The 27388-nt window shown below is 39.3% G+C and overlaps 1 protein-coding gene across 5 annotated transcripts in view; it reads right to left on the bottom strand.

The window, feature by feature from the left end:
* Positions 1–27388, bottom strand: part of CLYBL (citramalyl-CoA lyase) — a 165469-nt gene that overhangs the window by 70608 nt on the left and 67473 nt on the right. For all 5 annotated transcript variants that reach the window (XR_009279607.1, XM_058857478.1, XM_058857461.1 and 2 more), the window contains one exon: positions 6727–6916. Coding sequence is in view for 4 of the 5 variants with exons in the window: in XM_058857478.1 (XP_058713461.1) it covers positions 6727–6916 (190 nt within the window). In the remaining variant the exon portion in view is untranslated. The remainder of the gene's footprint in view (positions 1–6726; positions 6917–27388) is intronic.

Genomic DNA, 27388 nt, shown 5'->3' on the forward strand with positions numbered 1-27388 from the left:
TCAGACTTTTAATAATGGCAAGCCACTGGGGAAAGCAGCATTCCCATTTTAATTTTGTGCATCTTTTGAAGAGAAGTCACCCTACTATGCGCCTGTGTACATTTAATCATTCTCTACACACTTTATCAGCAAGCCTTCTCCCTGTAGGAGGAATACAATTAGGTACAGTACTAATTTATTATAAATAAAGCAAAGACCTGGTAAAATAACCTAGTTATCAATGTTTCATGCAACTGTGCCTATGAAGTACTAGCTAACAGTCTCACTATGAGCCTAGAGAAATACCTGCAGCATTGATAAATCCTAACCAACACGGCTTTATTAAAAAAAACAAACAAAAAACCAAAAAGAGATTATCATCATATAATACGGGAAAACTGTTGGTTTTAATTGAAGTAACTAGAGATTTATGGAAACCAACTGGAGCTTTCTTCCACTAATACTATAAAATCCTTCAATAACATCAATAAGGAAACGCATCTCAACAAAGGAAGCCTCAAATTATTTTTTGTATACCATGCTGACCCATTTTATGTATTTATCTCCACCCCCAAATTTAGTTGAAGTGTTGTTTTATATGCAAGAGCCTCTTATCATCAATGATAAGGAATAAAAAGGTCAGAAGGTCTCAGATTAAGGGGGAAATGTTAGGCAAGGATGCCCTCTCTCTGGCGTGCTGTTTGTTCTGATCCCAGGATCAGATCACTAGAGAGATGGAGGAGGCATTCTCTCAGGGAGAAATCTCCATAAAATCAGCATGTCTGTGGATGATCTGCTCTTAACTGTAATGAACTAAGAGTCATCTCTTACATATGTGTTATTCATAATAGAACACTTTGAAAATGGTCACGCTTTAATCCTATTTTTAAAAACAGACAATTCAAAAGAATTAACTGATTTTTCCTTCTTCCATGACACAGCACAACGAGTTTTTAAGTGGCTCCATGATATTATGTATGAAGATATTTATTCTATGATTTTAAGAGGACATGCTTCAGATTAGTCAAATAGGTCCTTCCCTATACCTCCACTTAACATAACCAAACTTCCTCTCACTGCTGAGGAAACTAGGGAGAACAGGAGAGGCTCAGGAGCCACAACTTCCCCTCTCAAGGAAGGGATGTGGGGAATGGACAGAGTTGAAGTGTCCTCTTTTCTTGCTTAAGTGCTGGAGGAGAGAGCAACTTTTTTTCTAAAAGAGACAAAGCAACATAATGACAATTCACATTAAATAAGGCTTAGGAGCTTAAACTCTAATCAGTCTGACATAATTTTACAGTGCAGGCCTGAATATCAGTAATTTTTGTAATTGGATGAATGAGGTCTATATAGTTCCTGAGGATCAACGATAACATTTCCTATTTTCCTAGAGGAGTGTACAGACTTTTCTCAGCCATATGTACACTCCAAGGGATTGCTTTTACACCTCTGATACAAAAAAAAAACATGAGCAGAGGGAACATGGGGCTTTGTTTTGATTCTTAATTATAACACCAGCACTCTCCATGGAAAGAAAAGGCCAAATCATAGCACTTTCAGAATTTGCCTGAGAGAATTTTCAAAGGTCATCTTTGGCAGGAGGGATTGTGCCCTGCCTGGCCTGATGGTGCTCTAAAGGGAGCTGCAGAGTGTGCCATGTTATTGCAGTTTCTCCAAACCACCCTGCAGACCACAAACAAGATAAAGCCAAAAATAGCATTGGTTTGGAGGCATCAAAATTCTCCAAAACAATTGCCAAGGACTCAGAAAGATACATAAAGACTACAGTAGGAACCCCAACTGTTGTCTTGCTAGGCTGACCTGGGAGCTAACACCTCCTGGATGCTTAGAAGAAAAGCACCAGCAAGACAGGATCCTGCTGGAAAAAAATGGAGTTCTAGAAAACTCTCTTGTACGGGTGGTAACTTTACATAACCTGTGGGAACTAACTACAAAATCTCAGCTATGTTCTTGGAAAATGAACGCACTGACATGGAAATCTTCCTTATTCCAACAGGAAGAGAAAACTTTTCCACATGATAATAGATCCACCTGACCTACAAGCACAGTGAGTAATGCAGCTCTACAGAGGAAAACTATAGCAAGAACTGCGGGCTGGGCAGAGAGCCCTTGAGACAGCTCAGCTCTTACACAGAGACCTTTCAATTTTATAAGATGCAATTCAGCTTGCTGGCTTATATGAATCATACAAGCATGTCAATGCAGCCATTTTTAAAACCTTTTTATTTTTTACAATCAAAATGAAGGCATATTCAGACAATTTCCTGTGAAGAGCTGAAATAGATACAGGCTATTTTTGTCTCTAAGAGTGTGATGCATTTGTGACCTATCAACATTGCAATCTGTATTATTTCTAATTTTATAGTTTCAGAATTTTTATTTGAACTGTTCACTTTAAAATATCACCAAGCCCGTAATTCTGAGTAATTTCTTTAAAATGTATAACAACACTTGAGAAACTTCATATGTACATCAGTGGCAAATAAATCCTTTCTTTGTCTGTGAATAGTACCACAGGGAAGGCAATTTCCCTTTACTAATATTTAATTGTTTCCACAACCAAAATTTAAATTTCTGTTGTAGAAATACCCAATGTCTTAAACTTTGAGAGTGTCAGAAACTTTGAGAGGCAGCTGATAGCCTACATCATATGACACTATGCATCTGAACCTCTAAAAACACCATGTGGATCTCCAACCAGGATTTGAGAACAGCATGATTTGTAGATATGTTCAGCAAGACTAAAGCTACTTCTGTAAAAAAAAAATTCAGCAACATCAGAATATCTTCCCATCACCTTTCCTATTCTGAATTTTTGAAGACCTCCTACTGTTCTGCCCAATCCCAAAGGTGTTGCAAAAGCCCCTGTGCTACTCATACCAGGATCAGGTCTAACCCTACTTTCAGGGTTAGTACTCAGCATACTATAACAACTTTGCTTTTTAGCCATTTCCTCCCACTGGTTCTCCTCAGAAAATTCACAGAGAAATTTTCTCCTTGTGAATGCTGTGAGGTTGTTTCTGTTTTTCTGATTTAGTCAAAGTAACAGCTAGAAAATAAGATTGAAAAGAAGGAGAAAGAGATGACACATGAAGTTGTGGTCAGTGCTGTAGCTCTTGAAGGTAAGAAATGCAGGCACTGAAATGGTAAAGAGATTAAGGTATGGGGATGGGTTCCCCTCTTCTGGTGCTCCCTGTCAGCCATTAGAAAACATAATAGTGAGGGTAAGGCACAGGGAAGGCAATCTTTCAAAATTTCATTGGGAGAAAGTATTGCATAGAAAATAGTTAAATATTTTTATTTTATAGCCATAGCTTCAAAAGCTGCTACAGCAACCAAATGCAGGTTTGCAAATGTTACCAGTTTCAGTAACAAGAAGCTCATCTTCCTTATTTCCTTCTGAATGAGCAAGCAAATAGAGCTGCTGACATGCCAGATTATCAATCTGTCAAATTTTGACTTAATCCTAATATAAACCACACAGCATCTTGTTAAAATAGACCCATTAGATGTGGTTCAAACTTGCTGCTTGGACTTCATGCAAACGAAGATCTGTAGACGGGCAAGTTTGACCCAAGGCACTGTGAACCTTCAGTCAGGTCCTGGTTTTGCCCAAATTCAACATTTCTGCAGCAGTTTGAAGGAAGTCTGTAAGTAGTATTTCAATTAATAAAAGATACAGCACTAAATAGTCAAATTCATCAGTACTATTTAAGAATAATGAATAAAGGAAAGACTCAGAATTGCTGAGTTTCCTAGTGGAAACCTAGATTTCCCCTCAGTTTGAAATGACCCATTTGCAATGGGCCACTGAACACTGCACTTCAATGCATATTCTTGACATATCTTTCACACAAATTCTCCAAACACCTCATAAACATTAATAAATTAAGGTGCAAGAGCAATAATAATTTCAGCTTCACATTCATAGGACCTAAGTCTCAAACTCTTCTTGAGTATCTGTGGCAGATCTAAAAATGAAATCCAAATTTCCAATCACTTTGAATTAGGCTTGTCTACTAAATCATGCAGTCACACAGTCTCTAGTACAGGTTGGAATATATCTCAGGAGACCACCTCAAAGCAGCACTAACTACTGCTCTACACCAGGCTGATCACAGCTTCATCCAGGCAAGGCTTGAATACCCTCAGGGAGGGAGGGTACACCACCAATGGACAATCTCTTCCAGTCTCTGACCACCTGCATGGGCAGGACATTTTTCCCTTGTCTCCAGTTGGCATCTCCCCTCATGCAACCTGTGCCCACTTTTTTTCCTTGCACAATTTCTGAGCTCCCCTGAGAAGAGCTCTACCCATTCAATTCCCCTCAGGAAGTAAAATGTCCATCAAGACCCAGCTCAGCCATCTCATCCAAATGAGATGGATGAAGAAACTCAGCCCCTCAGCCTCTCCTCCTGTGCCATGATCAGACTGATGGCCCTTCATGGGCTTCTTCCCATTGTTCAGCCTCTCTCTTCTGCTGGGATTCACAGCTTGGCACAGACTCCACAAAGAGACTGCAAGATCAAGTGGAGGGGAAGGACCCTTCCCCGGACCTGCTGGGTGCAGCTGTGCCAGCATGGCCCTGGGGTGGTTGGCCACCTTTGCTGCAGGGACACACCACTGACCCTGTGCAGCTTGTTGTACATCAGCACCCAGGGACTTCTGGGCAGAGGTGCCTTTCTCCAGGCTTCAGGAACATCCCCTAGCCTTGACCTTTCTGTGATGACAGACAGCAGCTTCAGGATGACACACAACAGCTTCCTCAGAGGCCTCCAGTGTATCCTTAGTGGTCCCACAGACCAGCTTATTTAAATAGACCCCAACTCCACCCTCCCCTACTGTGGCTGCTCCCTCCCTCCCCTGAGTTTTGCTTCTAGGCCTGAGACTGGGCAGACTCTGACAGTAAAGCCTGAAGTTTCATGGAGCAGTGCATCCATTCCACTGGTCTGCCTTCTCATTTTTACTGCTGATACCCTTGTAGCAACCATTTTTGCTCTCCTGCTCATTCCTCACCAGTTTTGATTCCAGACAAGCTCTGAACTTCCTCATTCTTCTCCTATGAGCCTGGACCATATTTTTCTGTTGCTTCTTGGTAGCTTGTCCCCACTTCTACCTCCTGTCTGCTTTCTTTTCGCATTTAAGCTCAGGCAGGGGCTCATCTGTCGTCTCAAGTTTCCATGACCAATTTTCCCTCTAATTTCTTTGAAATCTTATACCCAGTGGCACAACTTCTCTTCAACAGAGATAGAATTTTACCACCCTTGAGAAATTACTACTGTCAACTTTGTCATCTTGATCATAAAAATTTGTTTTTCTGTCATTGTTTATTACAAATACTTATGCTATAAATGGTTTGATATAATTAAGCTCCTAAAAATACTTCAGTTTGATACACACCCACATCTTGTATCATCTTACAGCAGCAGCCTCTGAAATGTGATGAAAGAATACTAATTCACTGTGACAGGAGATATAATCTTAGTCTTTCTACACAGAATTTTAGCAACTGAAAAATGCTTTCCAATCATCGTCAGCAGCACACAGGAACATCCAGCAGTGTTTTCACTTTTTAGAATTAAATTAGGTACATGCAAAGTCTGTCAAATTTTTCCTTTCCAACATACCTGCAAAGAGCTGAAGGTTAAAGAGAGCACTATTGAAGAGTCCTTCTGAAAAGCATTAACTCACAAGAAAAATATTAGAATAAAATTTTATCCACATTTTTGAAAGGACATGGGAAAATTTTCAAGCCTGTTTTCCTAACTTTCTGGAAAAGACGCTTAAACCCTAAACACTGTTTGCTGTAGTCTGAAGCATGGAGACACGGTTAGGAAAACCAACAAATATGAAAATAATGTGACAGCAAATTTACACTCTTGTTGAGAAATAGCTTTCACCTGGAAACATTTGCACCAATTTCTTGTATACATTGTTTAAATTGGTTGACTTGACAGTTATGTTTAAGGTCGAACTCAGTGATCTTACAGGTCTTTTCCAACCTAAATGATGCTATGAGTCTAAGATGTGAGCATACCAAAATGGTTACTTCCATATATTAAACAAAACCTGTAAGTGAAACTGAATGCATGCTAGATCATTCTCTCTTTTTCCACAGTTTAATGTTAACAAAAACTTGGCACAGGTACTTGACATATCCACATCCATCTCCCACTCTGCTCTCCATCCCTGTCCCAAACACTGATACACTCAGATCTAATTTTTCCTTCCTTGAGAAACATCCTAATGGCATTTCCCCCAAAATTTCAGGAAGTATATCTTTCCAAACACCCTGAGCCTCAAACCCAGACTCACTCTATTTTACTCACAATCTGAAGATACTTTTATTTCAATAACAAACTGCCCACCTGGTGATTCTGTACTAATGCTTCCTTTCCCATTTGTGTTCTTACAGACTGTTTCCTCCTCTTCCCTAAGAAATGTGTTGCAATAATAACAGTATCTCCCACTCTTCTGTGATGATAGCTTATGCCCAGTTCTGTATTTATGCAAAACTCCCTCCCCACTTACTCACACAGGATCTCTTTGAGTTCTGGGTAACCAGATTTTCCCAACGCCTTCACAAAGCCTATCACTGTGCCATTACTTTGTATATCTTAAGAGTTATCTTTGTCTTTCTGGTTGTCACTTCCCTAAGGCAAAGGCAATGTTTTTCCACAAGTTCTCTTTAATGCTGATTATATCACACAGATAATTTTTAATTACCTTTCTGTTCAGAGCAACACCATCTTCACAGTCCAACACTGCACAATCTACGTTTAGTGATGGGATTTTTCTTATCTTCTTTTCATCATCCGCAGGTACATACAGCACAGCCCGCCTGGGAACATACTTGTGTGATGATGTAAAGCGATAACTAAGCTTAGGAACACCAGCTGGCAGAGGAGAATCCACCCTGTAAAGGATATTGTTGAAATTAGAGTATTGGCAGCAATGCTGTAACTAATACTTGACTATATTTTAAAAACAAAACATTCCTACTTAGATAGTGGCTGGTTTGGGGATATTTATATATTTTTTTCCCTTTGGAAGAGTCAAGTTAGGGAAATATCAGTATTACAGTTAATTACAATATGACACTCTAAAACCACTGTGTTCAATAGAAGTTGCAAGCTTAATCATAATTGAAGACCTGCCAGGGCTGAGGTTTATCCATGCAGCCTTAATTACACCGCCCGATCTGGGTGCTACAGCAAGCCTGAAATACAGAAGGGTAGTAGTTGGTTTTTCCCCTGTCACAGGACCCTGTAGGATTAGGACTGCTTTGGGGAGGCGGCTGCTATCTGCTACATTTCCTCCAGGAGCTGGATGTCACACTGTGAATGAAGCAGGGGTGCTGGTTAAAACAAGCACAGGTTTGCAAAAGTTCATTTTGCAACCTTAGCATTATATCAACAAATGTATTTGCATGCAAATTTTAAATAAGCAAGATGGATGGAGGCGAAAATTAAGAAAACAAAATGAAAACCCCATGTAGTGTGGAACCTCGCTACTCTCTTCAGACCTTCAGATCCACAGCACAGACTTTCACTGACAGAGTTCATAAACCCACAAGCATCAGCAGTAGATTATTGGCTGTGGAGTCTTTTAAAATTTGTAAATGCTTTGTGCACCACACTCCAGTGCAGGTGTGAGCCTTTGCTGCCACGTGGCTTGAGAGGATAATATCCCTGTGGCCTGTAGGTGTGAGGTCTGGGGTTGTCTCCACCATGTGCTGACATTCCTGGTGAGGGCCCAGCTAACCTGCCTCAGGCAGGAGCTGGGTTAGTGCACTTGGAGGCTGTGGGAGTGCCAGAGGAGCCTGCTCTTGAGTGCCAGGAGGAGCTTGCTTTCCTCCATAATTACAAGCACAGAGAAATAAATTCTAGAGAGTGCCACTGTGTTTCTTGGCCTTCAAAAAAAAAAAAAACAGAAAACCCTTGCCTGCTCCTCTTCCTCACCACTTCATGCTGTACTCCCCAGGCCTATTCTGCTACATCAAACATGAGGAGAAAATAATATAATTTACCTTCATACTAAGCACAAAGCACTTACACCACAAAATAATCCTACCATATAACACCATTATGCATTATCATGTATATTATTCAGCACTTTGAATAATGCAAAGCTTTCCCAGCACCATGCTGAACATGTCATTATCGCATCATGTCAGGGACCCATGCATTTTCCTATGCCCCTCTTAATAATGCTTCCCAAGTTTCTAGACTTGGATGACATGTGGCTACACACACATGTGGGTTTTCTTCAAAGCACACATGACTAACGCTCTCAAATGCTTGGAAACAAGTTCAGTCAGTCTAAATCAGAGCCAATGTGGCATGTGACTGACAGACTGCTGTAATACTTGCCTTTCTAAGCTGAATCTGTTGAAGAGCCCTCTCTTCCCCCAGAGTGTGCACCCTAAAAGCTGAATATAAGACCTGGGTTAAAAATATGAGGAAAGCTTTTATCACATTTTACCTCAGTAAACTATTCTGTCATCTCATCTGCTGCATCTCTGCATACCCTGTGCACATCCACTTTAAGAGCCTACAAAAACCACTGCCAGGCTCTTCTGGTAATGCTTAATTCATTTTAAGAAATGGGACAGCTTGGCAGTTAAATAAAAATTATTTTATTAAAAATGCCAGTACTACCCTTGTTAATAACAGCAACAGCTTCAAGACTCAGGTGGTGGAGGTCCTATCAACACCTGGAGACACGCAACTGAGACCCACTGAGCCCTTCCAAAGTACTCTCTGTCTCTTACGAACTACTTCACGTTTCCTGCTTCAGACTGAAGTGGGGATGGTAACAGAACTTGTGGCAACTCAAGTGGCTGCTAGACAAATCCACTTAATCTAATTTTCTTGCAGTAGTACACTTTGGGAGAGCAAGGATGAGGTGGAAGACTGGTTTATCTCAAACGGAAAGAGGAGGATCTTTTTTCTGTGTGACACAGAGGTCAGTAAAGAAGTCTGCAGTCCTTCCCTAAACACATATGAGGGAACAAAAGTGATTAGTTTCTATTCTCTTTCTCTGATGGCCTCAGTCTTGTGGTTCCCAAGGGCACAAAGGAGTCAAAGAGCTCAGCCCATTAATAGTTAACTCCAGCCTAGAGCCAAGCAGCCCCTGAAGCACCCTTAATGACTGCCTCCCACCAACCCTCCAACCAGCCAGAAACCTGATAGACGTGGCTAACACCATAATCTCAGAGCATGCTGAGATGAGATGTATCTTCTGTCACACATGTTTCCCAGGATTTCTTCTGGGCTGTCATCAAACCCAGGGCTGTTTGACCAGCCGTTTTCCCTCTCACTGCTGCAAGCCCCATGAAGGCAGCCCTGCTCTGCATACCACACACAATGGCGTGCAGTGTTGTGTAGGTGAAAACCCGTTACCTGTAGACCAGATTTAGTCAGGTGTCACCATCCATGCCTATGAATTTGTGTTTAGATGGAGGAGCTGTACAGCTTCCTCAGCAGACCACCTGACTCCAAAGAAGTGATAGACCTAATCCATTAAAACGCCATCACTTAATAGGCTTAATGCTGAAAATGCTACTGCCAGGTGACTACTGACATCTCCCCCTCAGCTAAACAACTTTGTAGCCACATGGGCTCAAACAACAGGTTTCTTAGGACATAAATTATTATAAAAAATATACTGTTGATGTGTCACATTATTAGTTTTATGGGATATCTTAGCAAGTTGAAGAAGAAAAAAATTTTTCAAAAGGTATGGCCAGGAAAAAAATATATACAGCAGGAGCTGGTATCAGTGGACCAACACAGAATCTTTCTCCTTTCAAAACTAAGAGCTCTAGAAATATTAATATAAAATAAAAGTTTTCAAAAAGTATCTTTAGATATGACTGCAGTAAATGGTATCACACGCTAATTCTTTGACATTTATTCTTTAATCATCACTGTGCATTTTCCTTGCAAAGTCGTATTTTATGTTCTACAATAAAAAAGCAGAGGAAGACGGATTAATTAATAGATCCATTTGTCTATAGACTTATTTTAAACAGTGGCAAGGCTTGGGGTGTTCTGTATATGAGCAGTTAGCTAGTCTGGTAGGAAACACTCTCCTGATTATCTTGACTTCTGTTATTTTGATAGAATAAAAAAATCCCCAGCAGTTGCTTTTTTAGGACAAAAAACCCACACAGCACTGCAGTCTTGATTATACTGTTAACCCTGTGCCATAAAGAAGAGGAAAATCTTACATATGTTTCCTGGCTCCAAGTATTTTAATGATTCAAACTAAGCTTGACTATGCTTTAAACTAAACACATGGACAAAAGCCAAGTGAATTTGCTAAGACAATGTTTCTTCCTTTAAGCACTGTAAGTTAAAACAAGGACTAGGCTATTGGGTAAAGCTCATTAAATTGTTTTACAGCAGCATATTTTCATTCGTAGCATCTGGCAGCATGCTGAGTGCTCTTGGGTCTTGGAAATAAAACTAAATTTCTTCAGCAAACATAACACTGTACTAAAGTCTTCATCAAATATGTAAAAGTAGCTGGCAAGTTAAAGTTACTCGTGGTCCTCTGAGAACCGTTTCACCCAAGAGTGAATAGTTCATCCTCAGGAAGGAGAAAAGAAAACCTATTTGACTACCAGGAGACACTGCAGTTTGCAATGGCAGCCATACAGCGTGACTGCAAACAGTGAAATTACCCAAATTATGCAAATTTCCTTGCCGTAAACTGCATTTTCACATTCCAGCATTGCTCATAGTCATACACATACTTAACTGCACACACCTGCGCAGTCACATTGAAGCCAACAACATACAGCTCACAAAGTAAAGTACTCACACAAGTGATTTCCAGTGCTTTAACCTGTGCCTCTGTTCTCTGTTTATTTGCTAAATCAAATCACCCCTGGAAGATCTGCCAAACACATAGAAAAATATTCATTGCTCAATAGGTCAAATCTTTCCTTCTACAATCTTTGGCAAGTGTTGACAACGTGTCTGCAAAGAGCATTTTTAGACATTTCACTAAAACTTTTAAAAATCTGGATAATTTCCACATGTGTTTTTGACCTCTGTGCATGCAACTGCATGCCATGATATCCATGGAAGAAGGACAGAAGTGATTCAAGACCCACAACACCCGCTGAACTAGATCCAGCTAATGCAGGAAAACCTCCTAAAAATTATTTCTGCAATATATGCAAAAAAACCCCACTCTGGAGAAAACATAATGGTTTTCCTGCGTCGAATTTACCAGGGAGTAGCACACCACCACACACAAATAATCTGCCAAAAACAAAGGAAACTTCTGCGGAATTACAAAGCCCCGCAATTTGCATAGTAATTCTTTCTAATTAAGAAAAGAAGATACAAGTTGTTTGTTATAAACATCAGCAGGCCCTGTGCAAATACGAAGGGCTCGCAGCCGCGCTGAGTATTTGTCGAATCAAAGCGACTCGCTGGAGAGTTTTATTGGTACAGCTGCGGCGCATGCATTTTATCACACATGCTAATAATCCTGGTTATGGCACTAACATTTTAATCATTTGTTCTCTGGGCTTGTTTCTCAAACAATTAGCACTAATGAATGGCCAAAATACCTCGGATCATATATGTCTAATTGCAGTCAAGAGCGGTTATTGTCCGCATGTACATTTCAATTCACCTCTGGGGATAATGTTTGTTAATTGTATTTCTTTATATAGCAAGTGAAAAAAGGCTGTTCACTCAAAAAGGGACTAAGTGTTCTCTTCTTTCCCTTTGTTCCCACAAGAAGCTAAAGTCACTTCAAGAGGCACTTAATCCCATCATCCATGGTTACAATTGCCTTACAGCATCAATCAAAAAGAATCTGAAGTAAAATGATGCAGCTATATTGTGTAATTAAAAGCAATTCAGGTAGTTATTACTTGGGGCATTTTTCAGGTCCAAATACTTAAAATGGCACTGCGGGGATTCTAAATACTGTAGTGTTTTAAATTTGGTGAACTACAATATCTCACAGAGAAAGGGAAGGAATATGCAAAAAAAAAAAAAATCTCCTAGTGTGTATTGTAAAGCAAAAGAAAAGAGGAGGAACAGCTAATGTTTGAAGTGACAAAATCTACAAGTATCCATATAAAAGGGAAATAAAAATATCAAGAAGAGAGAAAAGAGGATGAAAAAGAAAAGGACAGCAGTTTTCAAGGAAAAGAAATTCCTCGTAATTGTTAAAAAGTTAACATGTGAAAAAATGCTAACATTTCCTCAAATGGAAAACAAAAGCTCATGTCACAAGCTTTATCATCAGAATACAGGTCCCCAAAATCTTAGTGGTCTCCTAGTGGAAATAAATCTGGGTAAAGCAAACAGCTCTTCATCAGGGAAACAAAAACAAAAAAACAAAAAAAAAAAAAGGAAGAAAAATACTTAGGTTAAATGTGAAGAGCTATGATATTTACTTTTGAATAAAATGTAAGGGAAGGAACTTTATGTAACAACTGCCGCTCACCCTGATCCAGTTATGCTGAAATTAAAACTGGGGGGTTATCAACATACCAAACACTCAGCTTTACATTTTGATTTCTTCCTTTGTTCCAGACTCAGTACGGTCATTTCCCTGACCCTCAAAAAACTAATTAAGAAACCCCCCAAACCTAAGCCCTTGCAAGGGCAGGCAGAAGCCACCACCTCTCATGGTTTGAGATCTCTTGACAAGCAGTTTTCTTTACCAGGAGAGGCTTTGTCTGATTTTAAACTTCCCATCATAAGGCCGATACTATCTCACACAGATGTAACATAAAGATTAATTCCCCTGAAGCTGATGGAAGACATAAAGGTATAAAATTGACCCCCAAAAGTGTGAAGAAGGTGAAATAATAAACCCTAACACTTCCACAGCATCCTAAGGGAGACAGGCGGTCTGCACCCAGCTGCGGGGACTGAGAGTGGTGAGTTGAAGAAGCGCTCACAAAAACTCAGCGAATTAAGAAATTTAACCCCCGTAACAACCAGCTTTGGATATCAAAAGGGACAGATTGGAGGGGGTTGCTCCTGAGAGCACTTGCCTGCTGGAAAAACTGTAGCAGGGAGAAATGAAAAGGGGGCTTCCAAGTGACCTTTCACAAGCACTTACTCCAACTGATCAGGACACATTGCATTATAGCCAAAAAACAGAGCACTGAAACAAATGGGAAAGGAGAGCCCCCCGATAAAAAAAATAAATCATGACACAGAGAAGTGTGAGTGGTAATGAAAACTAAGCACCAAATTCAAAGTTGCTTGAAAGTAATTTTAGGAAAAATATATCTTTGCTGTTTATAATTTTTTCCTACCTTCAGTAAATCAGTGTAATTCATATAACTGGACACCAGAGAAAAGACTGAATACAAACCAAGAACTTACTGGCAAAGGCTTAAAATCATGGACCCCTAAGCCATAAAATGATAAAAGGCTATCATAGGTTAAATAGTTAACCAAACTTTCTCCTCCCAGAAGCACTAAATGTAAAAAAAAAAAAAAAATAGACCTTCTATTTACCCCACCATGTTCTTTCAACTACATTTGACCCTGTTGTTTTGGTTCACTCTGAGCTCCATCATGCCTTAAATTGCTTTGACTGAAGATCAGGCATTTTTTTCTTCTCAATTCAAAATGGCCAAATTAGACAGCGAGGATAAAAATAAAAGGACCACTGGCTTCTCATATTACTAACATCTCCTGTTTTCAGGGCAGCAAAAATAGTCTGTTTGTGAGGAAGAGGAGAGTGCTGCAGTTCTTTGACTTAAGAATTGAATTTTAAAAGAGATTTAAATAATGGCTCAGGGTGACAAGGGCTGCTGCTTCCTACTAATGGCAACAGGCTGCTCCTCTCGGGCAGCCTGTGTGTGTGTGTGTGTTTGCTATCATCCAAGGTTAATTGGTGTCCTGTCTTGGGGAGCTTTAGCATATGTGACATACAGTTGAGGCTTTGCTCCCTTCCTTACGGTGTGGATAACTCTGAATAACTCGTCATGCCCATGAAGTATTCTTGAGCTGAGTTGTACCTCGCTTTGCTTTTACCATTCACAAAGTATCTGGCTTCTTGGGATGCTTTCTGCTGCTTAATCAGACACACAGCACTGCAGGGCAATGGAAAAGCATTCTGTCTGTCTGCAACACATTCAACTTTGCCACTTTCACCTAAGAAACATGTAGCTAAGATAACAATTAATTTCCCTGTCTTTCTAAATATAAAGATACAGAAATAAACGCTAAATGTGGACAGTTTTTTTTCAAGACAATTTTATGTGAATTCATTTATTTAACTAATTCAGTTTCTAAGATGCATTTTTAAAATCTACAACACTGTAATCAGATTTTGCAAAATTTTGTTTAGCTATATGTTTTCATAAGAGAAGCCTTTGCATTTCATTTTTTTAACAGAACTGCCACTAGCAGTTGCAACAGAAATTTGCAACACATTTTAAATAAAAAAATATCCCACAATAAAGGAGAAGATCAATAGCAATATCGAAAGATTTAGAAAACTGTGCATAAATTAGCCTTTTTTAAGGTGTGCATTGAGAAGTAAGAAGATATTGCATTGGATGTATGATGTTGATGTATAATTTGTTTTGATTCACTTGGTTTTGTGTTTTGTGTAGAGACAAATATGCACCAAGTGTTATCAGAGCTGTGTGGCACAAAGGCAAAAGCATGCCTTTGGAGGTTGAGAATCTTCTAATTTATGGGGAGGACTAGGCATATATAACCAACAAGCTGTCCTGGAACATCCTATGCCAAAATCTGTCTTAGGAAGTGAATATATAAAATCCACATATCTGCAATGGTTGCACTATTATACAGCCAGACACATCCTAGTGGCCTCTGCAGAAAAGCTGAACTTTGAAGAGATTCCTTATGTCACTGCAAAACCACTCTTGGCTCTTCCAGTTCTCCCCTCCATCTTACCATCAGGTACTTACTTCCCTTGCCCCTAATCTTGCCCCAGCCTTTTCACGTGCTGACTTTGCACCCATCCATCTTGGTGTACATACACAAAAAATGGTAGCTATGTTTGGGCAGAATTTCTTTTCTTACTGAACATGTTTTTCTCCTCTTTTCTTCCCCACTCCCCTCTATTCTCTCCGCGTCGGTTCCCACACCAGGACACCGGGAGCATGCCCACTACTGAGCTCTCGCAGCCCCTGCCACCGGTCCAGCTGTGTGCGCATTGGCTAAATGCTACAAGGTCAAGATTGAGACCAGGATTCAAAAATTCCACGCTAATTACTGTGATTAAAGTCCGAGTCCCAAACTCATCCAAAGGCTCCTGAGCAGTTTAGGAGCAGACTGCTAATGAGTTATATACAAAATAAGAAACAGGCACTTGATAAAGTCAGAATCAATAAAGTGCCATTCCTGCCTGTTAAAATGATCTTGCCATCCATAACAGAGAGTCACTATGTTAACCAGAGCCTGTGCTGGTTAGATATCCATGTCTGCATGGCATGAAAGAAAAGGAAAACAGTACAGTCCTTGAAATCACTTCTGATTCATATTGGAGTTAAAATAAAATGACACTGAAGTTGCACTGACAAAATTTAGCAGAAGGAAATGGAGTGTCAATATACTAATGCTGCAGAAGTCAGAAGAAAGAAGGAATTTGTGCTCCACTTCAGGTCTTTCAGAATTTCTGATTTTTTACTACAAATTGTCGTCTTCATAGTTTTGGTTGTAGTGGGGATATTTTACAAACTGAAGGTCCCTTCACACTTCTAAGAATTTTTCACTGGTGGACCATATTTTATCTCAATTTGCAATTTACATCAGTCCACAGTCAAACCGTAAACATTTTGATGACTCCTGAATTTAGAAACATAGGTAAATTATAATACTAAATAAAGCACAGACATTTTTACCGCATATGAAAAAGAAAAAAATATTGCAGTCTTCTCTGCATTTTGAAATTTCTCCTGTAAACCCACTTGAGCATGTACCTAGCCCAGAGAAATCAAAAGAACTAGTTGAAGTTAGAGTTAACAGTGTGTTTAAGTGCCTCCAGGACTGGGGGTTAATTTTGAATTATGAAACTGTTCCATTTCCATGTGTTTTTATGCTACACATGGGTCAACCTGCTTTTTTCAGGTTTTCATACAGAGACTTGTGCAAAATTGAGACTCAGATGTATACAGATGGAATCCAGGTGGTGAATATCTTTTAAACAATATAAAGATGCTCAATTTCAGCTGGAGAAAAAAAACAAACCTTCATGATATTCTCAGAATAAGATTAAAAGTAAAAATATGATTTATGTTTAGCCAAGCATTATTCTGTAGAATTATTATATTATGCAGAGGAATTGCTAAGTCAAAGAATTATTTTGTATTACACTGGACTTATTCAGTTTTCTGTGCCAAATAACTGAGCAGTGGAGAACAATTTAGCAAGCAATTACTAAATATTAAACCGCTGAAGAACAGAACTATAAAACTACAATGTACTGCAATTACATAAAAAAAAAAAAAGAAAATGTTGTAATTACATCAAACCTGATGCACTATGACAGAAAAGAAAAACGAATACACAATGCTATTAGTTCAACAGGAATTGTGACCACACTAATTGAAAACCAACTGCTCTCTGGTTTTGAATACAAGCCTGGTGGAAATTTAAAAATATTTCCTAAACGGACGATAAAGAAGAATGCTTACAAATCCTGCAGTGCTCCAGGCAACACTTAACTTTGGAAATGTCTACAGGCAGAAATACTACCTGGCAATATGGCTCAGGATGGCACAAACAAGCATCTGTGTTTATTTTTTAACTAGTGGATTTATAAGAGCAATGAAATCCCTACATAAGCATTTTATATTGACCTGATATGGACTTACTGTTTTAACCAGCTTTTTAACTAACTCCACAAGTTAATAAAGGCAACTACATGAATCCTTACTGCCTACACATTAAGATAAGAAAAGCATTCATTAAGCAATATCCAGACTGTTTTAATTACAGGAATATCACTCTTATTTGTAGTATAATGTTCGTTAAGTACAGTATAACATTTTCTTAAAATGCCCCAGAGGCAGTTAAACTCTTCATTAGCTATTAAAAAAAAAAGGAAAAGAAATCTCCCTTAACTTCAATCGCAGGAGTTAATGCCTACTGCAATGAAATTCCAGCACTTATAATCATGCAAAAATGTCATATGCAAATCTTATTAACCATGAAAACATTATATAAGATCAAATGAATCTTCTGTGCTGTTAGCACTACTCAATGTTAGCAAAATGTCGGAATCTTTCTATGATGATTGTGGTAGTAACAATAATAATCCCAGCCCAATTTCCTTTGAAAATGACATCAATTGAAAACCAGCTCTTATTTTATTAATTTCAAAATATAGCAAGGAATGCCCAAAAATTCTGACTTCTATGCCTTTAACTACATACATCTCTGTTCTATTATCCAATGTGAAAACATACCAAACTATAATAGCAGTGGGTGGATTATAAAATATTATAAAGACAGAACCTTCATGATCTCCAGTAAATAACACTTTAAGTGCTTTATTATCCAATAATGAAACTTCCTTTTTTTCCCTGCCTTTTCCAGCACATTACAAAATTTAACATTATTACTGTTATTGTACAGAGGACAGTGAAACATCTACATTTTCTTCAGTATTTATCCTGCATCTGCCCCTTATTCCATACATGTCTTGAAAAAAAAGCTGTTCATTTTTTATTTGCTAACACCACCAAGAAAAAAAAAAATCGTAAATAACATGATGCATTAAAAATTGCAATATTTTTAAAGTGCATATTGAAACATTATTTTCTGGTTCTGTGTCCCTGACTTTGTATTTTCAAGCTTTTTCAAAGATAAAAATTTTCTTGAAAAGTAAAACAAAGTTAAAGGTGAGATTTCAGGAATCCAGGATTAAAGGAAATAACAAATATGGTGATGTTAATGATAAATAGGTGACAGTTGTCAGATCACTTTGATCTTTCACACAAACAACTGAAGGATAATTTTATTATATGGGAACATGCATGCCAAACCCTAACTCAGCAGTGGCCCTCCAAAACCATCTCCTTAGTAAGGTCAACAAACAAAAAAATTGCAAATTTAGCACCCACCAGTCTCTTCAAGCTCAGCACTTCTCTATCCACAGAGTTGCCCATAATGAGTGATCAGCATTTGCTGCCCTGAAAGGGTCAAGCCCCTCACTCTACTGAGCTGGTGGGTCAGGTCCTGCCACCCCCATGGGTGCATATTTGGGGGGTGTGGTCAAAGCCCTGGGTGCACCTTTCAAGGGCAGATTCAGCCACAATCCTCCTCCTGACCCAGGCAGCTCCTGATGTCCCTTGAGGAGGTGAGCATACCTGGGGGAGATGAACCCCATGCCAGGGTGTCCCCAGCAGGGAACCAATTTCAAGGAACACGTCAGTCATATCATTACAGCCTGTCCTACCAGGCATAAGCTTTGCTGTGTAGGCAAGCTCGGAGACCTTGTTGAACCTACCAGGCAGATAATACAAATGTATGATGGAGGATAAACACTGGCCAAGGAATACATTTTAACGCTAAATCAGAAGATGGATAAAGCTTTTTTTTTTTTTTCCCCCCTATTCCAAAGCTACTTTTATCATTTAATTCTCGAAACATTTTCACAGAACTCATCAGATTAGCTTTGCAACATCCCAGGAAACTCAGAAACCTGTCCTAAAACCATGGTGCCCAGGTCTCTGTTTCAGATCCCCCACTTAGAAAGTCCCATTCTATCTGATGGTCAGTTCGTCATCAATATGGACACTTGAAAAAATTATCCAGATGGGGTGAAAATGAACTTCTTTGCAAATCTGTATGACTTTATTTTCATAAAAATAGAATATAAAAGAAAAAGAAGAAGAAAAAAAAAAGGCCAAAGTATGAGGTAGCAGCTCTTTTTGGGGGCACCTAATGGGTCTGTGCAAGTGCAAGTGCAAGCTCTCTTATTTTATTACATGCTCTGTGGAAGTTTCTTATCTGTATTTCCCAGGTGAGATTACTTGTGTGGTTATGGTTGCTATAACATATATTAACCGTGGCCAGTGAACAGATGGAAAGGCCCACTGACACTTAGGCAAAGCTGAAGAATCAAAGCTGCTCCCCTCACCAATGGAGTTCTTTCACAGGATGCCCCTTTTCTCCCAAACATCACAGTTCCATTAAATGTGGATTTCCTATCTCACTGCATCGCAACACACATCTTCATCATTGGTTCCCCCCTCCTAAAACTAATTTTTAGAAAACAGCCCTGTCCTTAATGGCTGCCTAGAGGGGGAAAGAATTGGACAATAGAGAGAAGTTGGCAGAGAGGGAAGGGAAGAAAGAGACAGAAGAAGAGGTCACCAAGCACACAGCTTGCTTGTGAGACCCATGAAGAAGAAATTCTTCCAACTGTCTAAGAGTGAGGGTTTTTCCCCTCTCAATTCTTGACACAGGCTGTTCAATATTTATTTTAAAATAAGTGAAGAAGAAAAATCCACTGCCTCCTTTGCAATCTGTACATATTAAAAAAAAAAGGCTTTTAGCTCATAATGATAGTACATTATAGATAAGCAAAAGTCCTGGATTACATGAAAATAAAATCTGTAAGGAGAAATAGGATTAAGTCTACTTCCACATAACAGCTTTTATGACATTTAAATGAGCAGCTGTGTTTCTTTAAGTAAGTGTTACAGCATTCCACATCTGTATAAAAACTGAACAACAGACAGACTCTCTCAACTCACTGATATATAAACTTGTGAGGAAAAACCATCCCTGTGAAAATGCACAAAGGCATCACTTGGCTTTCCTTTAAGTCCTTTTTAACAGCTTGTATCATGGATACAAGTTTAGGCTTAAGGAAATAAGACTGTTTGATGACATATATCTTTTGTCCTGTACTGGATAAAGAGAAAAATTATTCCATTGCTGAATCAGCCAACTTTTTTCCTTTGGGTAACATTTTAAATATACTTTAGCACAAAGGCCTCAAGGTACATTTTAATTCTGCAGTGTATACTAGTAATCAGTAAGAATATTAAGAAAAAGTACTTCCCAAAGCTGATATTATATATAAGGAATTTGGATGGTTTGAACCAGTTTTAGTCTCGCTTGGTGCCTTGTTTTCCATCACCTGTTTCCTAGCTGATAGGAAGAATATCATGGATGTTTCATTTCTTATCTTCCTCCTGAATAACAGTTTAGTTGAACTGGTGCCTTGGTAATGGCAAAATTTGTTAACAGAGATTAACATCAGATGTGGTGAAAAAAAAAAAACTGTGGCATATCCACTCTCTCCTCTAGAACACATCCAGCAAGCAAAGCCTTCCTCCTTTTTTGTGTCATTCGTGTTTAAAGGAGAACATGCAAAACAATGACCTCACTGGTCCTGTGTGCAAGCAAGAACAGAATGTGGGACTCCAAGCAGACATTAAAATAGGCCCACCCTTAAAGGTAAAGTTTTCTTTTGGCCTGCAGGCACAATAGTTGGAGGTGAACATTTATACACGTGTGCTTATGTTTATATATTTATGTGCCTGTGTATATCTATTTACATACACAATCTATGTGTTTGTGCGCATATAAATGTACATCTATAAAGGTACACATGTATGTATATAAGATGACCCAAGATGGCATAGTACAACAGCAGCACTGATCAGTGGAAAGTGGCAAAAAAAATTGACTTCCTTAAATCCAAGGAATAATAAAACTGTTTTTCTCTAACTTTTAGTCTTATTCCTCATACTTTGATGGAATAAACTACCTGTTCATGCATTTCCAGCAAAGGCATTAGAATGGGAATTCTCCAGCGGAATACAAAGTCTCCCCAAGACCCCATATATAATAGACTGAAGGCTGTTCCACCATTACTTATCGATGGCCCTGCCTTGCTTTTGCAGGACTTGAGGTCCTTGCATCACACACTTTGCATCCACACACTGTGGGTATCCTGTGTATCTTTCAAGCTCAGGTGTGACCCCACATATTTACGGCTGCTGTAGACTGAAGCTGTGTCTCAGTGAGACAAAGCAGTGCTGCCCCTCATGTTCCTGCTGTCTTTGACAAACCCCTGCCAGAACAAACAAGCCATGTGGTTTTTGCCACAAGTGACACTCACTCCTTCTTTCCACTTCATCTCTTGAAGCTCAGCACTTTTAGCCACAAAAAAGTGAACATTCTTATATCCTCTTTTCCTTGACCCTGCTCATACTACTTTGGAGGTGAAGGAGGGAATTTAGGGGCTGTTTCACCAATTCTCTACCAGCATACGTTAATAGGGGGGAAGAAAGACTAATGGCTAAAACAGGCATTTACAGCAGTACCCAGAGGCATTAAACTGAACCAGAGAAGTGGGGGGTTGGGAGAACAGATAATAATTCTTTCCTTTTTCTCTTTTGAGAAGCACCAGGATAAGGTTGGGCCTACTCTTGCCATGAGTATCTTAAGGGTCTTTTCCAACCTAAACTATGTTCTCCTTCCCTCTCCTAAGGGCCCAGTCTGTGCTGTGAAAACCGCAGCTGAGGCCTTAGAAAAACAAACTGTTCCTGTCCTAAGCAGATATAATGTAAATTGTTTTCCCACCTTGACAACAGTCATACATGCTAACTTGGGCATTTTGAAGATGTTTTTAGATTTCAATACACAGAAAGGATATTATAACTATTAGTAAGTACATTTATTTATGCCTCTGTGGCTTATACTAGTTTGAAAAATAAATAACCAGTAGTTAAGTTTCATGTGGTTCTAATTATACTAATCTTCAAATATTCTGTTTCATTATTTTCTAACCTCTGCAAAAATGTCCCTGTTACGAAGAATACAAACAGAAGACAGATTCTAGACCAGAACAGATTGAATTATGGCAAAGTGAAGACAAAAGAGGCTGGAGAGATAAATAAGGCTTCAGGTAGCTGCAGTATATTTATTACCCTGTTATTTTAACAGACATTCACATCTTGATTCAAAATACACTTTTGTTACTCTCTACACCTTTTCCATTGCCTGGAAACAACAATCAACAAATGAATGTTTAACCTACCACAAGGCAGGGTGCCTTTGAAAACAGGGAAGATGGAGAACTTTGTAAGACTGTTCATGTTTGAGGGTCAGTAAGGAAGAAGCCTAAAAACCATCTGTAGGAGGAAGAGAATGAAAGGGTAATTGTAAGCTGCAAGAAGCAAGTCCAGCAGAGTAATGAAGTGAGGAAAGCCCAGGACCTGGGCACCATAGACATGAAAAACTGAAGCTGACAACATGCAACAAGCAGCTCTAGAGGTGAGTCAAAGCAAGAGAGGCAGTCCTGAGCAGCCAGCACACAGCAAGGCAGGATGGTCCAGTTGTCCAGGAAAAGGATCACAAATGCATAGGGTCTTGGTGACATGGTCCCCAGGCACCGCAAGGAGGAATGGGTTTTGGTTTTGTGCAAGTGACAATGTAGACTCTGCCTGGATATGTCCCCAACTGAGCCACCACAGAAGACAAGGAAGGACTGTGGGAGAGATGAACAAGGAAAGGAGGTGAGATCCTGGAAAAGAAACCACATCATCAACCAGGGATGCAAAAAAGGAGACACAGTAGGCATTCACTTAGAAAGTCTGAAGAAAACAAGGTCAAAGGCAAGATTAAAAGAGCAAGGTGAGGATGCAATTTAAAGGAAAAAAAAAAAGGAAGAGAAAGGAAGCGGACAAGGTCAGTAGAGATTTTGGTGAGGGAAGAATGAATGAAGCAGGGACTGAGGAGTCTCTTGATGCAGCATCAGAGAAGATGCACTAACTCAGGGCAGCCAACTGTATCACTTAAGGAAAACGGGTAGAGTGGCATTTCTTTGAGGAAAGAAGCAGTGGAAAGAAGAGTCAAGGATGGGGGATGAAGAGAAGGAAGCAAAGAGGAGACAGTGGGATCTTGATTCAGCCAATAAGCTGAGCATAATGTGAAGAGTATGAGCACTCGTGTAATACCACTTGACTAACCACCACTGAATCAGGGCCTGGTTCAGGAGCCTTCCAGAGACAGACCGGGGAAGAAGATGTGTGAAACACACAGAACACAGTAGTTCAGTGTGGAGAATGGAAACGAAATGGCAACTTCTATGCTCACCCCTGAAGAAGCTCTTCTGAAACCTTCTAAGTGACCTCTCACCTCACTTCATAGAGAAAACAGAAAAACATTTTTACTTGGCCTACATACTGATTTCCTGCACACAAGCAACCATTTAAATTCAGGCCTCTAGATTGTTTTGCCAGCACTGAATGTTGCATAAAAATAAAGAAACTTCAGCTCCCTGCAAACAGTGCAAATGACTGAACTTCCTTTCGGTAGCCAGAACTGCATCTATTAAATGTGTGAAATGCTAAAGGTAACAGTGTCCAACAATAGAAAATGAAGCAAAAGGAATTTAGACCAACCTCAGGAACCAGTTTGCCAAAATTCTGGGTGAATGTTAGGGAAAAAGGACAATTAATACAGGGACAGATGGCTAAGCAAAAACAAAAGCCATTATCTAAAACCTGGCTAAGGAAAGCTTAGCAACTGATTGTTCAACAGAAGGAATTAAAGAGCTCAATTAAATATAGTACTATCAATAGTTTGGATCATAAGGAATAAGAAAATAGAGGACTTGCTGTCATTTGTGGCAAAATTAAATTCTTTCTGTGCTTACGTTAAATAGTAAGGTGTGCAAGTTTTATACAGACACAGACATTTCTCATCCTTGTGGGAAGGTGGGTTATAGAATGCAAACAAACTCTAGACCAATAATAAAAGCTTTAGTGACTTGCCAAGTCTTAGAAAACTGTAACAGTGTTCTGCATATGGTCAGCAGCTCAGGAGATCCTGCTGAAATATGACAGTCCTTCCCTTCCCTCTTGATTCCCCCCAAAACACGCACACATATAGTCCTGGAAAACCATACTCATATGAGATGGGCCGTCTTTGGCTGTGTCCCCATGGGGGTGATGGGTTACTTCAGAACAGCAGCATCATTTTTTTGAAGGTGTCCCACCTGAAACACATCAGCTGACAGCCACCACTGAGCAAAAGTTGGGAAGTGGCACAAGGAAGACATGTCTCACATGTGCTTAGAGTCACGCCAAGATAGAGATTTTCGACCTCTGGCAACTCTTAGCAGAGGGAGACACAGGCTCTGACAATCCACTGGCATCACAACCTGAAGTGCTCTCTGCCAAGCAGCCCACATAAAACTGCATCTGTGGGAATCGCAGCCGCTCTCCATGCTAAGAGCAGGCACACACATTGCAGTCAAATCACTTGGTCCCATACAAAAAGAATTAACTCCAAATAAATGTCTGAATCTCTGCCTGCAGCCTCAGTACAAACACTGACTCTCTCAGGGGACCACTCCATGAAAAGTTGCACAAGTAATGAAAATAAAGCCTTCCAACAGCTTTACACAGCACAAAATGATGGCTAAACCTGTCTGCCATCACTGTCTTGTACAAACAGTTTGAACTGATAGGCCTCATTCATACATGCAAGTGATGTTTGACTCTTTTCGATACCTTCGCAGTATTTTAATTATTTTAGCAATTAGTTGACATGCATTGTTTCAACATATCACATCTCCATGGTGGCATCATCAGTTTGTAATAGAGGCTTCTTTAAGAAAAGAAACAGCTTCTTAATTTTTTGATTAAAAAAAGTTAATAATTACAGGAACACTGACAGTGTTGCTATAGTTACGACTATATCAGCCTTTCACTTACAACTCCCTGTTTTCAAGGGTCAATAACTCAGTTGTCAAAAATCCCACTGGGCAGTAGCCTGACACATCTTAGACATACATGAAACAACTGCACAAATAAAAATCAGCTGTTACACACTTGTGAACATTTTGAATCAAATCAGTCTTTCCATACAATATTTTGAGCATCCGACAGTAGGTTTTGTGGCTTTTTTGTAGACATTTTTTGGCAGGCTGTTAGTTCTTTAGGTGTCCCAGCATTTTTGGCAACTGCCAGAGGGAAAGGAAGAAGAGCCATCACTTTTTCCTCCAGCCATTTCATCCCATCCTACCAGAAAGGAAGCAATTCTGGACGTGCCCGCTACTCTCCCAACAAAACTTCCCCAGGATTTTCAGGCACAAAAGCTTCACACGCATGTGCAGCAGCTGGATTACCACAAAAGACCATAACGGCCCTAAGAGCCGTTACGGTATATCAAGTGAGTAAACCGAAAACTAAGAAGGATTTACACAATGACCATAGTGGCTCCCTGGGAGCCGTTACGGTCTATCAGGTCAAAAATCCACTTTTCAAAGAGCGCCTAAATATGTGTATACCCAAACAGGGCCTTGAATCTCCGGAGCAACTATCACACACATTTTCAAAATCAGCCGGGGAAGAGAAGGGAGATTACACCAAACAACATAAAGAGAGAATTTTTTACAATTAATAAAAGACATATCATGCAAATTCTAAAGACTTATATTCAAATGGAAAAAAAGTACATGTTAAGTTGGGAAATAGAACAAAACATGATTTCTTCATTGTCAAAACAGGTCCTTTGAGGTTTTTTTTTTTTTCGTTTTTTTTTTATTGAGAATTAAATGAAAATGGAAATCTCCCACCAAAGCAAATCACTTAAAAAAAAAAAAAAAAAGTTAGGTTTTAAGAAGTATAGATATAATGCAATCACAGCTGGGTTCTGAGTTGCAGTTCTGCTGCATTTCAAGTCTCCAGTCACAGCACAAGTTGGTAACAAGGCTCAGCTCTGCCTTCCTTTAATTCTCTCCCATTGTGTCACAAAATGAACAAGTTATTCAAGACAGTAATTTTCTCCGTAAAAGTCACATCTATTTTTTCTAAAAAGAAATCTGTAATAAATCATCAGCCTACTTACTTTTTCTTCTTCCCCTTCCTTTACATGACATATTTGTTCTTGCAGCAAACCTGTAAGAGAACACTTTCTCTCTATGACCTGAGATAACGGTAATGTTGAAAGAATGGCCTCACTTGTCAAAGATTAGAGGGCTGTCTGCAGCCTACACTCGTCTTTACTTCAGCCAAATAGGCCCAATAAATGCTAATACTCAGCATGACGCATTGAGAACGCTAAGCCTCAACACTGACTAAGAAGAAAGTATCACAAATTTACTGAAATTATCTATAGCACAATAGAGAAGAGAAGGAATTAATCAAAGTCTCTCTCTTAATGCAATGCTTGATTGAACTATCCCAATCCCTTTTTAAATAGGATAACCTAGTGGCAAGTGACCCCGATGACACATCCTAGAGAGGTACACAAGTACCACTTGTTCGATTTTTTTTCTTTTATGACCTCATTAAGAAGGATTTTGAAGATTGTTCCTGAGTATGAGAACAAAGTGTCTGAAGATATCTCTAGCTTTTTATGTCTTTAGCCTTTTGCTGTTGAAATGGATTTTGAACAAGTGTTTACAAACTAAGTACATGCACAAGCAAAAAAAGTAATTTAAAAATGAAATCTACTAAAGCTACCTTTTCTTAAATGCAAAGACTAGTTAAGTCTCCAAGAAACAAGAAAGTTTTGCCAAGATGAACTCATGATTGCATCTTCTCCCACCCTGTACTCCCTCTCTCTCCTTTCCTGTTATAGACCCCATTAATTAGATTTGGCGGCAATTTTCCCTTCCTTATCAGGGAGGACAGAGTCTGCCAAATCTGCTAGTGTGAAAATACTCCATCGCCAGTAACATTTTTTCCTAAGTGTTTGTTGATTCCACGCTTGGATTTAATATCAAAGATTATATCTTATAACTAGAAACAAACAAACAGATTTATAACTGAAGACCGAAAGGCAAACAGCAGAAAAAAAGCAAGCCAAGTACTGAACCTAAATGTAGCATTTTTATTGACTTCTTAGAAACCAAATAACCTGGCATATTAGTGTGTGCATTCTGCAACAGACATTCAGCCCCATTGTACTACTTAGAAGAGAATAAAAAGAAACCCTACTGTTTGAAATCCAGCGGAACATCCCCACAACAGAGCACAACTGTTCCCTCATGCATGAATGGGAAGGAGATGAAAGAAAAGATGGACTTCTGAGGTACAGCAAAAAACAAAGACAACAAAAGTGCTGATCATGAGGGAATGACACAACTCATTGCTGCAAAAAGGATGAGAGAAAGGAGCTCAAACAATGGTGCAGACAGCTAAGTGACATGTAGAAGAATTGAAAAATCTACAGAAGTGTCTTTTCTTTCCACACTTGACGAGAAACAATTAAATGTTGGTACATCTGTCATAAAAAAGATAATTGAAACCTGTTACCATCATTATAGACGGTAACTTAACTACCAAAACTGTAACTGTCCAATTAAGTGTTGCCCCCTCTGTTATCTATACCACTTGCTAAAATGAAAAAAACTCTTTAATGTTGGTGATGATTTACCACCAGTA

Source organism: Poecile atricapillus, chromosome 1 (assembly GCF_030490865.1).
Source record: "Poecile atricapillus isolate bPoeAtr1 chromosome 1, bPoeAtr1.hap1, whole genome shotgun sequence".
NCBI classification, from domain to species: Eukaryota; Metazoa; Chordata; class Aves; order Passeriformes; family Paridae; genus Poecile; species Poecile atricapillus.